The sequence below is a fragment of the Haliaeetus albicilla genome, chromosome 28 (assembly GCF_947461875.1).
Source record: "Haliaeetus albicilla chromosome 28, bHalAlb1.1, whole genome shotgun sequence".
NCBI lineage: Eukaryota > Metazoa > Chordata > Aves > Accipitriformes > Accipitridae > Haliaeetus > Haliaeetus albicilla.
In genome coordinates this window covers 157,424-173,314 of record NC_091510.1, presented here as the reverse complement: position 1 = coordinate 173,314, position 15,891 = coordinate 157,424, and the positions used below count along the sequence as shown (strand labels likewise).

Sequence of the window (15,891 nt, the reverse complement as noted above, 5' to 3'; positions counted from 1 at the left end):
TAACAATTTGTGTCGTATGGAGTGAGTTAAATGGTATTCCTAATCCTGCTAGAGCAAGAAATTTCATGAACTTTAGTGGCTCTAAAAAGGAGATGTTTCCCTTAAATGTCTCCCCATATCTTAGGTTGAATCTTATCTTCTCTGAGTGCAGGATTCTTTCACATGCCTTTTGTTCCTGAGGACAGAATAAATATTAGAACTAAGTATAATGTAATGTGCATACATAATAAAATGGTAGCAACAATGGGTTTTGCAATACACTGGAAGCTGACAAGGTTCCTAGAATTATGAATCACAACTCACTTCAAATGTGACACATTGTAGAAGGAGCCTTGATCATGAGTTTAACTGTTGCGTTTTATTTTGTAAAAGATGCTGTGCTGCATGTCACAAAAAACCAGAGAATTATCCAGAAGGCCCTGCAGGGAAATGATAGTGCAATTGGTAAACTTTTTAAGGCTCGTGGGAGGCCAATGAAAAGTTATTTTCAACAGGGATTTAAAAAGAAATGTCAGGGAATGAAGATGGGAAGCAGGAAGGCTTTTAAACCGCTCTAAAATTGGTAGAATCTGCCCCAGGGCATGACGTGCAAAGGCTGTGTCAGTGAAGAACTGTACTTGGGCTAGTTAATGAAAGAATATGGGTGCATGCATGTCTATTGAGAAGGAGAGTTAAAAATAAAAAAGAGACACCCTAAGTTGTTCTTTGCAGTGATACTTACTGAATTTTCCTTTCAGCACCTAAGAGTCGTCTCCAGAACCGTTTACTCTTTCACCTGGCACATAAGGTATGATGTCTTTTCTTCGCTCATTCATTGTTTGTTTTCTTTTCAATTTGGTAATGTGTAATTTATGCTGGCAACCTGGCAGAATAATTCAAATGTCTGTGGTGGCAGAAGAACAAATGTTTTCCATAACCACCCTACTGTATTAAAATGTGGAGGAGAAAGTAAGTGTGAAAACATGATCTCAGAATAGATGCCCTCAGCACGTATCTAAGCAAAGTCTTACCAACACACTTCACATAAGTCATACAACAGGAAACTGGTGGTATTTTTGATCATGAGAAACCTGGAACTTGAATAGAATCAGAAATGTATAAGCCATTATATTTCTTTTTCTTTGAAGCGTGCCAGGTTTTCCTAACTTGCAGCTGTCTTATACTTAGCAATTTGACCAAAATGGTCTGTATGCTATTACTGATCCTCCTAAGTCATTCAGTATCCAAGAAGTCATATTGTTTATAACATGAAATTTACTTTAATTTCAACAAGAATTAAATGCTTATTTCACTTACCACACATAGCTATCTTCCCTTAAATTTGGTTTTCTACCATCCTGTGTTATACTTAACAAATATTGTGCTACTGAAGTGACTGAGTTGAAAGAAAGTATAAAACCTGAATGTTAGCTTTGATGTCAGATTGTCTTTACTTAAATCTCTGTTAAGTTTAAGAGGGAAATCTTAAAACATTTTTGTAGTGACACTGACACTTACAGATGTCTGTGATAAAGAGAAGTTGAATAATTCTTAGTTCATCTAGTTAGTCTTTGGACATAAACGGTTTTGCGAAACTCTGAAGCCCATTGCCTTTAGTTCTGTTAAGCAACTTCTCTTGCCTTTGTACTGGAGTATCATTTTGTGACTGGCTGAAAGAGGGAGGAAAAGGATTTGAAGAAAACTGAGCAGATAGATGAAAAACGAATACATAAGATAGAATTTGTGTGTAAGAGAAATTCATAATTACTGTTGAATCAGCAGAACCTGCAAAGGGAAGCACTAGAATTGTTGTCCCAAAGCTTGTGGGATCGTTCAGCCAGTGTGCAAGCCAATAACACACATTGTTGAAGTATTAGCTATTTATTGCCAGTTCTGCGCAGCAAGGGGTGCTAGGGGATATCCCTGCAAAGCTAGTGCACCCAGCACTACAACAGTCATTCATTTATACATAGTAAATTAGCATAATTACCATACTCACTGTTTATCAACCTTTTACTGTGCCTATAATTCTATATCTTAAAGCAGACTGGTGTATAGTGCCTTGTCTTCATTTAAAGGTGCAGCATCTTTTAATTTTACTGCGCAAGCTCAGTGGGTGACGGTCTTCAGGTGGAGGCGGGCATCCTAACTTCTAGAGGTGTGGTCTTTATTTTATAATTAGTTAAGTTCACCTAAAGGGCACATTTTTAGCTGATTCATGTGGTATAGCCAAGCTTCTTGGGCAACCAGCCCACTAAAGTTTCTGGTTCCTAGTTTTAGGTCGATTTGTTCTTTCTACTCCATTGTTTTGTCAAGACTTGCTTAGCCAAGTGATTTACATTGATTACTTATCTTTTGTTCCCTAAGTTTGTAAAAAATACAACCATAAACATTTCGATATCAGAATAAGTGATTTGAGTAGACAGATTAGGTGAATAGCCTCAATTTTACTATTATAACACAAATGTAATGGGTATGTTTAACTCTGTTCTTTGTTTTTATCCTTGTGTGTGTGTTACATGCTATACAGCAATGCTTTTAAAAATAAACCATTTAGTTAAAGATACTGGAATTTTAAGGAGCTGATGAAAGAGAATTTGTTACTGCTGTAAAGAAGTCTTGTGAAAATTTGTGCTTGTGTGTTGGCAAGTCTTGTGTTTTTCTGTTATCCAAGCGAAATAAGATTTGGATCAACAAACAGCAAAACTTCTGCTGGCTCGAATAATAACAGTCCAATCTTGTGTTGCAAAATTCTGTTTGTGAAATAATTAATTCAGCTCTTCCCCTGTTATCCATCAAGGCATGTGAAATGTAATTATGTCTAAATCACACATTAAAGGAAAACATGTACTTAGTTTTAGCCTCACACTTACCTAGTTTCAACTGGTCTGCCTCCTTAATGTGTGGCTTTGTCCACTGGTTAAATTAACTTTAAAGTAACAGAGGTTTTCCAGATGTTTAATATGAATCACCTGCTGTTTGCCAGCAAGGACAAAACTAATCCAGCTAATTAAAACGGTTTTTCTCGCTGAACTCTTCTGAGAATGTGTCACACTCTTTTTAGTTCAGTGATGAGAAGAAACTGATGAGCTCTCACCAGAATCTGCAAGACGTTACAGAAGATCAGCTTAGCTTGGCATCTATCCACTACATGCGGTCCCACTACCAAGAAGCTATTGATATCTACAAACGCATTCTTCTTGATAATCGGTGGGCATCTCTAAACTTTATTGCAGTGTCTTTGATACTGTTGGTATTTGAATTCTGTTTAGTTGCTTGGTTTCTGAAAGTAGGAATTTTCCCCAACTACTATGTCCCTTTCCCACCACAAAATGTGCACAAGTTGCAGCCCCCTCAATTTTGTTCATTGTAAAGCACTACTGAAAAATGCATGTTTAAAAAGAAGTCTGTTCTCTGTTGCTTGCTTTTAGTGATGTTTTTGTGTAATTCCTTCTGAGATCTTTTTTTTATTTTTGTTATTTACTTCTTCTGAAATTATATATGGTTATGTACCTGCTCTGTCTTTTTCCTTTTTTCCCTCTGATGGCCAGTCTGGTGACCCTTGCTTGTGATTATTGACTTCTCCTTCACTTCTTAGCCTTTTTAAGAAGGGTTCAGTTCTCAGCTTTTATGTAGAGAGTTCCTTGCATTCCTTTAAGTCTGAAATTCTTTCCATTTCTATTTACCCTGCTATGACATTTGTTGATGGCTTTCCTATCATATTCTGCAAGTTCTTAGTTCAGAATTTAACAAGGAACAAATTGAATTCTTAAGTGGCTGGAAGTATTGTTTAATAAAATAGAAACAGCTGTCGCAGAATACATAGCTATCTTTTAGCAGTATCTCCTCTTGAATGCTTCAGAGAAGTCCATCATAATGTGTATGTCATGTAATGCTTGGGGAGGACATTTTAACTTCCAAGTCCTGTAGAATCAATCACTCAAAGCTAAACGAGTAACCTTTGTAACAATTATCCTTTTACTTACTGTTTCCACAAATGCCTGTGTTATTTCTGTGTCTAGTTCTTCTGGCTTGATAGCTTGTAATGGCAAGGATTTTTTGGAATAATTGTACTTGGTATAACAAAAAAAGATCCATTAAAATATTTTCCAAGTTTTATGTGCATATTAAATGTCTTTGCATGTATTGCATAGAAAATTCTATCCTGCCAGGCCAAATACAGCGCTCGTGTTCTGTGCATTTCCTTAGTGTGAAGTTGCCGCCATTCCCCAGATTTGCAAACCAGAAGGTTTGTAGGTAATTCTTTAACGCTGCAGTAGCTGCCATTGAAAAAACTAATGCGAATCTGGATCTGGATCTGTGCAATCTTAGCTAACAAACTAGAGCTCTAAAAGCTCTAAGCTTTTCTCAGAAACACCGATTTTGATGTGTTTGTAAAAGATGTATAGACATTTGAGAGCTTTATCACTGATTTTAATGTTCTGTAGTTAAACTATCTGGTGGGATTTAAATGTTCTCCTTAATCCTCTTTCCTGCAGGGAGTACCTGGCTCTGAATGTATACGTAGCCCTATGCTATTACAAACTGGATTACTATGATGTATCACAGGAAGTGCTAGCTGTTTATCTTCAGCAAGTTCCTGACAGCACCATTGCTCTTAACCTTAAGGCTTGTAACCATTTCCGACTTTACAATGGGAAGGCTGCTGAGGTATCTATTGGATGGCCCTTCAGTTCACCTTTATTTTAGTTCAAGATTCTGTACAGGTTTCTTTTCCTTGTTATCTATCTTAATCAGTAATGTTGATAATGGCCTTTATCTTGTCGTTGTGTCCTTCTCTTAGGAATGTCACCTATTTCGGTTTCCCTGGTATTAAGCCATCTGTCCACATGTGTGCACAGTGGTCTTAACAGTTTTCCCAGTCCACTTTTGACCTTGTGTCTATATGTATTATCCAATTGCTAAAAATCATCACAAAGAAGTGGGAAGGCAAAAATCTTCCACCGCTGGAGATGTCTTTCTGTCAGCTTTTGGGCTCATATGAAGCTCCATTTATGCTTGTGTGCTTTTTTGGTTTCGTGTTAAAATTTTAGAATGTATGTAATTCCAGGCAGAGCTCAAGAACTTAACAGACAGCACCTCACCATCTTTTGAGTTTGGCAAGGAGCTCATTAAGCACAACCTGGTGAGTAATGTATTTCTTGGATTTAACATGAACTGCACTCATTTGTAGAGCTTTTCTTGATGATTCATAAAATGGAATATTTTGGGAATTGCAGACCCAATTGAATCTCTGCTGCCATGTAAGTCCCATTCCAGAAATTCTACCTGTATAATTAATGTGCCATCAAGTGTATTTTTTTTTTCCCCTGGAATTTTTCCTGTCAGTTTGAGACTGTGTCAAGAAAATAATAATGCTGTTGCTTTTACCCCCGAAGGCATATTAAAATAATTTATGTCCTGTAAGTATACCTTTGCAAGACATTTTGTGGAGCCTGGTCAGTAAGGACACTGTAGAAACAAGTCAGAATGCGTGACCCTGGACTCTTATTTAGTATGACAGCAATGTGAATGGAATTAAGATAGCTCGGGAAAATGGTCTTCATCCAAAAATTACTTAACAAGGAGTTCAGTTCATAGGGAAGAAGATGCTGATAAAAGCCAAAATACTTGGGTGTTCCACAGTAAAAGAGTCACTAATCACCTGTTACTTTTCCTGCAGTGGTTTTATTTCTTTGCTGAACAACTGGTAACAGTGCATTGCTTTTATTTAATGATGGGCAGTTGCTTGCTTTGTCATTTTCCAAGAGCAGTCACAACAAGCTAACACTTTTTTTCCCCAAGAGTTTAAACTGCTTTCATACAGGACTTTTGTAAGTTAACATTCTTTATTTTGAATGTTGGTCTTTTTGCCAGTGATTTATTGAATAAATATGTTAGGTTTTGTTGGAGAAACTGTCATGTGAAACTGAAGTATAAAGAATCAACTGCTCCTGATCATTTAGGATCTTGTGGCATTCTAAACAAATGCAGAGTTGTTAGCCCAATTTTTTCATATGCATACATCATAAGCAAATTATAATTCTGTATGTGTTCCCCTCAGTCTTGTCTCAGACCATATTGTTCTTTAAAATCTTTGATATATAACGTATCACTGCTTTGAGCTGCTAAAAGCTGAAATAAGTTTATCTCTACTGATGGATTAAATACTTTATATTCCTCAGAATAAAGATTTTCACACGTTGTCATTCTAGAGTTATGTAAAAGTAGGGATTATGCTAATGCCAGTACCACTGACCTTTTCCTACTGTTAATATAGGAATTTAAGGATTAATTTCCTTGAATTAAGAGATCATAGACAAGATTTTGATACACAGTTATCAGTATGCTGCTTTTCTCTGCAGGTGGTGTTCCGAGGAGGAGAAGGGGCTTTGCAGATCCTGCCTCCCCTGGTTGATGTTATTCCTGAGGCAAGACTGAATCTTGTGATTTACTATCTCCGGCAAGGTAAATACACCTTTCTCTGGCTCTTTCATAGCTTCAGGGATAACTTTCATTCATCTGATCTCAACTGACTATTCAATGAAATGCCTTTTTTTCCTTTGCAGTAAAATGTAATTTATTTAATTTTCTCTTCCTCTGGAAAATAGTGATGTAAGAGCTCCCATGGCTTGGAGAAGGGCTTTAATTGTGTGCAGTCAAATAAATCTACTTCAGCAGAGTATTGGAGGTTCTAGGGTCGCGGGAGATGGCTTTGGGGATGGTGGTGTTTATACGTTTACAGTGAGGGGACCTCTCCTCTGCCTGAATATGTGTGAATGGTAGGCATATGTCCTATGCAAGGACGACTATTTCTGTAAATACAAACAGAATATGAGCCAAAGTGACTGCGAACATGGCTACAGTTTGTGAACAAGACGTTTCATTCCAAATCTACTTTACAGCTCTTAAAGAATGCAGGTAGGTAGCCAGAATCAGTTGAAAAGGATTTTTCACTTGTTTCTCTCCTTAGTTGCCTGACTCCTTTGTGTTTTATCTGAGTTTAGTTTCAGAGCCATTCCTATTCTCCCGTTGTGTTCCTTTATTCAACAGTGGGTTGACTGGCTGAGTGATGACTAGGTGTTAACTGCAGTCATCTAATATAAGGTGATGTGATGATTGCTTTTCCATTCTCGGCTTTCTTAGAAGCCTTGTGCTTTGTCACCTTTACATTTAGATGACCAGAGCATCTGAAAGCAGAAAAATGTCTTTTCTTACTTTTTAAATAAATGAAGTCCACGCCTGCGATTTTTTTCTGAAATGTTGGAAAATTACCAGGAAAAAAGGAGATATATTCTGCTGGCAGAAATAAGTCACACCAACTTTATATTCTTTGCATCACAGTTAGTTCATCGGGGAATCTGACCATATGTGAACACAGTACTTTGAAAAAGCTCTGTGAGCTTTTTATAGTGTAATTGACTTGGAGTTTCAGATACTGATTCTGAGTAACATCTTTATGGTTTGTAATCAACAAGGTTGGTGAGATTTAATCTTTGTAGTTGGAATAACTTCTCTTTGGTGCTCAGTTGTATCCAGGACTGCTTCTTTTGTCTGCATGTGCAATTGAAACACTGCCTCATTTCAGTTCAACTCAAACTGTGACAAATTTTTGAATACCCCACTAGTCATGACTATTAGCAGTTATAGAAATTCTTGTTGTGGCTAATACCATGCAATAAAAGTCTGATTAATCTGATTTTGGTAATCTGCAAACATCACAGTCTTCACAAAATATGGCAATTCTATCCCTATTTTGTTTTGTTTGACACTAGACAATGACAATAAGGTTATTTAAATTTTCTCATGCTTGTAAATTAGATATACATTATCAAATAAATTCAAATGGTCACAATTGTATATTATTAAAAGTACACTATCACCTGCCTTATATTGTATAAATTTAGAGAGTTCTAGGTAAATAACAGAATCACATTATTAGTGAGAAGGGACCTTTGGAGATCTCTAGCACATTTTATTCAAGGCAGGTCCAATTAGATCAGGTTGGTCAGAATTTCATCTGTTGTTCCACCTTGTGTCCACTGCCTTTCATCTCACCCTATGTCCAGTATTATTGTTGCCAATATCACTATAGGTAATATTTGTATTGTTACCAAGTATTTTGCCCAATAATATTGTTAACAATAATATGTTTCAAATTCAGTTCTACTAACACAGAAACAAAGTACATCTGCATCACTTAAAAATCAGTCTTGTTTACTCGTTTGCTGTCAACCTTGCAGTAATTTTCATTAGTTAGGTTCTGTTCTTCACTGTGGTATGCAAATGAGTTGCACATTGATAAAGGAGGCCAAGAGAAATTAGGATTAAAACTATTTTCCTGGTTCGGCTAAGTTTCCATTTTAAAGTCTTGGTAGTGTAGCAGCATCAGTTAAGAATGTGAGAAGTCATTACTTCTAATGACTACAGCTGTCCCTCCAAAACTTACAAGGTCTCCAATAAAGGTAGGCTTGTCTTAAGACATGCTTTGAACTGGAGTGACTGAAGCACAAACATGCATCCCATTTTTTTCAGCTCTTTAAGGTAAGGTAGTGACTTTAGCAGGGTTTGGGGCCAGGTATCCAGTTGTAATCTGCTCCAGTGAGAGCGGCTAGGGGCTTCTGTTGGAGCCTGAAGAGCATAGTTCTGTGTTAATGGTCTATACTGATGAAAGTAAGGGCTGCTGTCATTTTTTTGGTTGTGGTGGTGAGCTGAGCTAGCCAAAACTAACAAAAAACCTATTTCTATTAAAAAAAAAAAAAAAAAAGAAAGAAAAAAAAAGAAAAAAGTGATTCCTTTTGGCTAGTCTAGGACTTTGTGCTGGCTTACTATGTGACTGCTCAAGGGAATGGGTAGGAAAGCACAAGGGTTGGAAAGGAGCCTGGCAGCTCCAATGTATGATGCCTTAAGTCACCCTGGAGTACTGTCCCTACAGTGTATGGATGGTATGTACTAGCAAAAAAAAGTTTTGTTTGATAAGGTTTGTTCTTATGGGCAGCTGGCATAATGCTGTATTAACAAAATTTTGCTAGTAAAAAGGGCATCTTCACTAGGTTGGTTTATGAAGCCGACCATAGTGCCAACACCTTTGTTTGATTTAGGTAAAGTTTAGGATCTTTTCAGTTTACTTATTTTTTGGGTGGGAAGGAAGTTGTTTATTGAATTCAAAATTTACATGTCAGCTTCTATACTAGTAGTGCTTTTTGCTTGTTAGAATTAGGATCAGGTAAGAGCTGCTGGACAGATTTTGAAATATTGATAAGGAAAAGATGAAGTTTCCCTTCAGAATCATGTTACTCTGTCCTCCTTGAGGGGTAAATAAATATGAGAAGAGAAAAGACAGGAAGACAATGGATTTATTCTCTTGACCTTGTACCGTTGAGAAGGCAGCCACTGGATTATGAATAAGGGGGCCAAGTCATCTCTATTAGGAAAATTGTAGTAATAAAGAAGCTATTACTCACTCCGTGTTTGTTATTTGAGTTCTAGAAAACCATCACCATTGTGATATAAATTCACAATGATTTATAGTTACCTTTCTCCTCCTGTCTAAATGCTTTATTTCTTAGTCTGTGACTATTGGGGAATGTTGTAGAGGATGAGTGACTTGTTCTAACACAGTGTGCTATGGGTTGTTATGCATTCTAACGTCTGGTATTTCAGATGATGTGCAGGAGGCTTATAACCTGATTAAGGACCTGGAACCTACAGCTCCACAGGTAATTGGAAACTGATATCATGGTACATAAAGACAGAGGTTGTAAACTGGTATGAAATCTGCCACATACAAAACTGGTATCCTGAGGACAGCTTGCCTCATTCCCACTCTTAAAACTCTTGTGTTTTCCATCCTTTTAGCAACAATAGGCTTAATGTGCATGCATAAAGTATTATATATGTGCATATATGAGTACTTAGCATATTTATTATTGTACCACCTGGGGTCAACTAAGAATATAGCTCTGTTGTGTGCAGACTTGATTCTGGGGAGCTGACCATTAGTGCATAGATAAAAGCCCTCTTCCAACTACAAATACTTCTCATTTCTGCCCTGGTGATGGTTACCATCCCTCAGATCTGCTAGCTCAGATGCTCATGTAGTTTGTCCTGAAGCCATTTCAATAAAAATGAGCTAGATTAGATTAAGCAATTTGAATAATAGGTCTTTTCTAATCCCATCTCACTTCAGCTGCAGTGAGTGAAAGCTATAGTGTCCCTTAGCTGCTACTGTAATTTTCTTTTGTGGCTGTTCCAATATCTTTAGTGTCTGATTTATTCCTCTTTGCAGTTTATTTTCCAAAGGTCACATAGCTGGGCATGAAAGGGACCTTTCATGAGTCTGTGTGAGGATTAGATGGAGGGAGGGAAAAGGAAAACCTCAAGAACACGGATCTGGTGATTCTGTGCTGAGTATCTTCTGCTGTTGCTTTTCACTTCTTGCGTTTTTCAGTATAGCAAGACTTAATTAAACAGTTTTTGGCAGCTATTGGTCCTTTAGCCTCCGTTTTCCCCATATACATGCCTAATATAAATAACATATCATTCTTGATCACATTTTTAAATGAGAATCTTTGTGCTTTTTTTCCATTTTTCTCACTGACACTTGGAAGGAACTCCCTGCTAAGACTTGCAAACCTAGTCGTATATCATCCTTCAGTTCTTCACAAATTTATTCTTTGTCATGACGTCTATAGGATAATACTTTGGCATCTGTAAGAGAGTTGGTATGCTAAAATGATTACTTCGCATGCTGGCTAGTACTCTCAGATTGTTTCCTCGCACTCCATTGTTGGTGTGTAGATGTCTCTTTCTCTTTTTCCATGTTTGCGTCTGTGACAGGGCTATCCAGGTTTATCAGAACTACCTACTAAAACAGGTTTATAGCTGTAACTCCTAATTATAAGATTAGAAAAAGAGAAATGAGTCTGTTACATGCTGAGAAAATCTTGCTTAGAGAAGAAATAAACTATCGTTGTATCTCATAGTAGAGATTACAGGGTACTCTACTCCTATTCTGAATTTCAGTCGAGTAACATGACCACAGAGCACAAACCTCTTGACATTTTTGCCCTGATGAGAAATGCTATGCATTTTGGAGCAAGGATGTTAGTGGTTATGGTTAACCAATGTGCATACATGAAGTGGGATCTGTGCATTAATATAACAACATTGCACTTGGTTATTGGTCATATGGTGGTGAAGAGGGCATGACAGTATGTTATAGTGTTCCTTCTGGTGCACCATCTTTGAGCATAGGACATCAGAAAACACACTACCCCTTTGCATCCCACATATTTAGCAGAAGTGATTAGCTAGCAAGTAGAATGGATTTCTGGGGGGTAACTTTGTACTACTGTACTACTGAAGCACTGTCATAGTATTATAGCAACCAGCTACCTATTAAACTGAGTTGGGATAGAGTTGAATTTAGGAAGAAAATAATGTACACGTAGGCTGTTACGTGTCTCCTGAAATCTTCACCTTGTCTTCTCTGATCGTTTTTACCTTTTTTTTTTTTTTTTTTTTTTTTTCAGGAGTACATCCTCAAAGGAGTGGTAAATGCAGCACTTGGACAAGAAATGGGCTCAGTGAGTGAAGCCTATGAGGTTCTTCAGCTTCTCCAACACTAGAATGTGAACAGATCTGTAGGGACTGGGATGGAGTGAAACAAGCAGTCATTTCTCATTTAGATTGCAAGATCTCCGAGTCTCTTAATATTCTTCCATACAGTACTCAGTACAGAATGAGTGAAATGCAAATCTCTGTTGCTAGTCCTAACAATAAATCAAGCTGAATTTGGCTTCCCTGTCCTGCTTCCAAAAAACCCTGTTTGCTTTCTACAGTGTTCTTGTATATCTAGGCACATACAGTGGCACATTTACCTTTTCTGTTTTTACTTCAGCCCTGGTTTGTCTGTTAGTTGCTCCTCATCTGTTCCTGAGTGTATTTTCACTGTGTATTGTAGCATCAACTCTGGAACTCATGTTGGATTTGGTTTTTTTTTTCCTCTCCCAGAGAGATCATCTGAAAATTGCTCAGCAGTTCTTCCAGTTGGTGGGTGAATCAGCCAGCGAATGTGGTATGTTTGAAATGTTCTCTCTCCATTATGTAATCCTTCTTACAATATCCAAATATATACCATCGTATCTTTGTCTAACTGCTGACTGTTAGCATGACTATTGCTAGGATTTTTGTTGCTATAGTAGGAGTAACAGAAAGCCTAATTTACAGTCCAAAACAAATTTGCCTGTTTAAATTAGAAGGCTGAATTGATTCCAAACCTTACTATACGAATTTGGCTGGAAAAGAGGCTATACTGCAAACTGCTAGTCTTCACTGGTAGATGCTGTGGCAGCTTGCCTTTGACTAATAATCCCCATTATAGAAGCAGAAGACACAGTCTAATTAGATGAAGTGTGTGGCTGAAACCTCACAGGTACAGACACTCGCAGGTACAAATATAGGACTGCTAATGAAAGCCTATCGAGTACATAGAGTCCTAGCATGGAGTGTGCCCTGAAGCCGAGGGTGATAAAAACATAAAGAGGAATTTGGCTACAGAGAGAAATGGAGGCTCTGGGACTAACTTCTTGGTTGAATCAAAAAACCCATTATAAAACCCAACAAAAAAATCAATATATTTTCAATATTTACTTATTCAATAATAGACCAAAACAAGACCTTGTCTTCCCTTCCCCTTGCCAAAGTAAAACCAAAAATCTCAAATCAAAAAAGCCGGTAGTTGGAACGCAGAAATTCAGCCGAAATGGGGCTTCCCAGTTTCCTTTGTAGGCACTGTCACTAGAACTATTTCTTTAGGTGGGTTACTTATGCATGTTTATGGTGCAGACAGCTCATGGTCCTCGGAGACAGAATGCTGTCTCCTGTGTCCATGGTGACTAAAGAGGAGCTCAAGAGACAGAGTGGCAGCACTGATGAAACTTTCAGAAACACCGTTGAGCCATTCTGTTCCCCTTGCAGCCCTTGTACTATTGAGATTGTGCAGCAGAGAGCTTCACGTTGGAAAGCTGGAAGTGGTTCCATAGATGAGGTTTCGCTAACATATTCCTTTTGCATTGAGGTTATCCCTTTGGAGTTGGGATCCCAGCCTATAGAAAGAAGCAGCATGAACTGTAGTAGTGGAAGACTCAGTTAGTGGGCATATAGCTAACTGGGTTTGTGATGCCAGTAAAGTCACAGGATGACTGATACAATGATGGTAGACCTCTTAATGCCCATAACAGTCATGCAGGTGTGATGAGTGACCATAGCACACGTGCATAAAAATAATACAGAGATAGTCTGAGAAAAGTTATCCTGAAAAGATGTATAGTGAAGATATAGCCCAAAACCAGAATTGAACTTGTTAGGAAGCTAAAAGTCTTAATTGTACTGTGAAATATTTTTAAACCCATATGCAAAACAAGATACAGAGGCTGAGAGGTATGGTTGAGGAAAAAAAATAAAGGGACCAGAAATGTAGTCTGATTAGGAAGGTGGGTTAATTGAAAAAAATGAGCCTATGGGAGCGATCGGTTTCAACTAAAGGTAAATGGAAACATTAGTATTGCAAACATGCTCGTGGTACTTCCATGTAAAAACTGCTTTGTCATCTTTTTAAAAACTTGCGGGAGAAAGCTGAGACACAGAAAAGCACACCGTTCAAGGTAACTCCTTCTTTAAAGGCAAAATAGTGTGAGGGGTTTTTTGTATCCTCAAATGAAGGACAGGTAGAGGTCAACAAACTGTAGATAGGAAATAGGAGAGACAAACAGAGTTCAATTTAGATAGGACATAACAAAAAACAAACACGTGAAGACCAAACATGTAAGTGTTTTTATACAAAAATTAGAAGTTTTACAAGAAGATTAATAAAGTGGAGCACCTGGTTTTAGAAGAGGAAACTATAAACCTAAAATAATTTTTTCAAATGTGATAGGAGGAAGGTAACATGTAGGATTTTGTTCCTATTTAATTTACAATGGGGTATTACTAAATAGATGATGCCAGTGGAGAAATTGTTCTAACATTATAGAAACCTTCTCTCAAAATAAAGTAAATATCTTTTCTTTATCAGTGAGTAACATAAAATTGTTTTAAATTACATGCTCAGGTATGAAACTCATCATATTGAGGCTAAATTATTCACTAGCCAGCCTGGATGGGAACAGTGACTGGCATATTAAAGAGGTTAGAGATTTTATATAGAAAGATAATTAAATAATAGTTGGATACTTCTATTCTGCCCATATTGACCTAGTAAATGCAATGACATGGCATGATAGAGAGAATGAATTTTTAAATGCTAAGTTTTCATCTTTCTTAGAGAACACACAAGTGAACAGGTGACTCCAGACCAACAGAGAGATTATATAGAACCTGATTTGAAATTTTATGATGAAAATCTAATTTTCTTACAGTGATCCGAGTATAATCAAATTCAAAATCCATGTGTTAGCAAATACCTCAAAAAATTTCGACAGCACTAATTTCAAGAAGGGAAGCTACATAATAACCTTTCTTATTTCTAACAGAAAATTTTCAGTGAAGTAACAGTGAAAAGGATAAAATGCACCTGATTTGAACACTTGAGAGAACCTTTTGTTTCTTTAAAGAAAGAGCTCGTATTCATAATTAATGAGATATAGGAGATGAATAATGACATGACTAGGTTTGCCAATGGTACAAAATTACCCATAGTAGGAAAGGTGAAAACAAGCTGTGGAAGAATATATGAGGCTGGGTAATAATATGCAAATTAAATTTAACTTTGCTGAATGCGAGGTAATACATGGGGTGGCGGGGCTTAAATGATACTTGCAAAATTATCAGAAGAGTTGAAGATAATCTTAGGGATTGATGAGGAAGAAGAGAACAAAACAAAAATAATTACTGTGTCATTGTATACAGATGTGGTTTCCTTTTTTGAATACTGTCTGCAGTTCTAGTTCTTACATTTAAAAAAAAAATATGAGAGAGCAAGAAAGGGTACAATAAAGATAGCAAGGATGATCAGAGAAAGGCAATAGCTTCTTGAACAAGGAGAGATTAAATAGAGGATACATGGCCTGGAAAATGATGACTGAGTTTGGTTATGTTCGTGATACAGACCATCATAAATGACAAGAAGAGGAATAGTGAAGGATCAGTTACTGTACCATACAAAAAAAAAAAAAAAAAGGACCATTGACAAAAATCATCATGCAAGACAATTAAAACAAACAGCACAAATTACTTTTTCACATAACACAACTTACTTGATATAGAATCTTGCAAGAACCAGAAGGGATAAAGAAATGAAAAAAATCCATTGGCTGTATAACACAAATTTTTCACTAATGATTAGGATGTCCTCAGTGCAGATTGTTGGAAGCTGGGAGAAACTTCAAAGGAAGTGGCATTACATACCACAGCATGTATTATATGTGAAATCAGAATATATTCTTTCTATAGCTGTATATTCTTACTTGGCAAGCTTCTGAACCAGATAGACTTTGGATCCAATATGATCATTTTTATGTTCTTATGTAACTTAGCATATTAGCCACTATGTTGTATATTTGTGGTCATTTTTGACCTGCTGCCTTTGTTTTGCTGGATTTAGAATGGAGAACAGAATTCTTGCTGTTTGTATACTTGGGCTTTAGCTAAGTAGCCAGCTGTGCTATTCAAGCATGTAAGTCATGCTTTAGCACTTCCCACTGGGCCAGTCCTTGCAAGGAGCTAGTACCACTAGGTTGTCTAAGATCTTTATCAAGTTACTTGGCTGCTTCACAGATTTATAATACAAAAGTAGGTTGTGCTTGCTAGAGTGAGCAAATCCTATGCTGTGTCTTTGCTCACAACTGGGCCTACAAGGCTCCTGATTTTAATGTGGCTTATCAGAAATTAATGGATTAAAATGAAGATGTG

The 15,891-nt window shown here is 37.1% G+C and overlaps 1 protein-coding gene across 8 annotated transcripts in view; it reads left to right on the top strand.

The window, feature by feature from the left end:
* The window catches only part of IFT56 (intraflagellar transport 56), a 55,759-nt gene that overhangs the window by 12,654 nt on the left and 27,214 nt on the right, over window positions 1-15,891 (top strand). For all 8 annotated transcript variants that reach the window (XM_069773658.1, XM_069773657.1, XM_069773656.1 and 5 more), the window contains exons 5-12: window positions 738-787; window positions 3,044-3,189; window positions 4,479-4,650; window positions 5,051-5,125; window positions 6,345-6,447; window positions 9,643-9,698; window positions 11,514-11,567; window positions 11,995-12,058. In XM_069773658.1, the coding sequence (XP_069629759.1) occupies window positions 738-787; window positions 3,044-3,189; window positions 4,479-4,650; window positions 5,051-5,125; window positions 6,345-6,447; window positions 9,643-9,698; window positions 11,514-11,567; window positions 11,995-12,058 (720 nt within the window). The remainder of the gene's footprint in view (window positions 1-737; window positions 788-3,043; window positions 3,190-4,478; window positions 4,651-5,050; window positions 5,126-6,344; window positions 6,448-9,642; window positions 9,699-11,513; window positions 11,568-11,994; window positions 12,059-15,891) is intronic.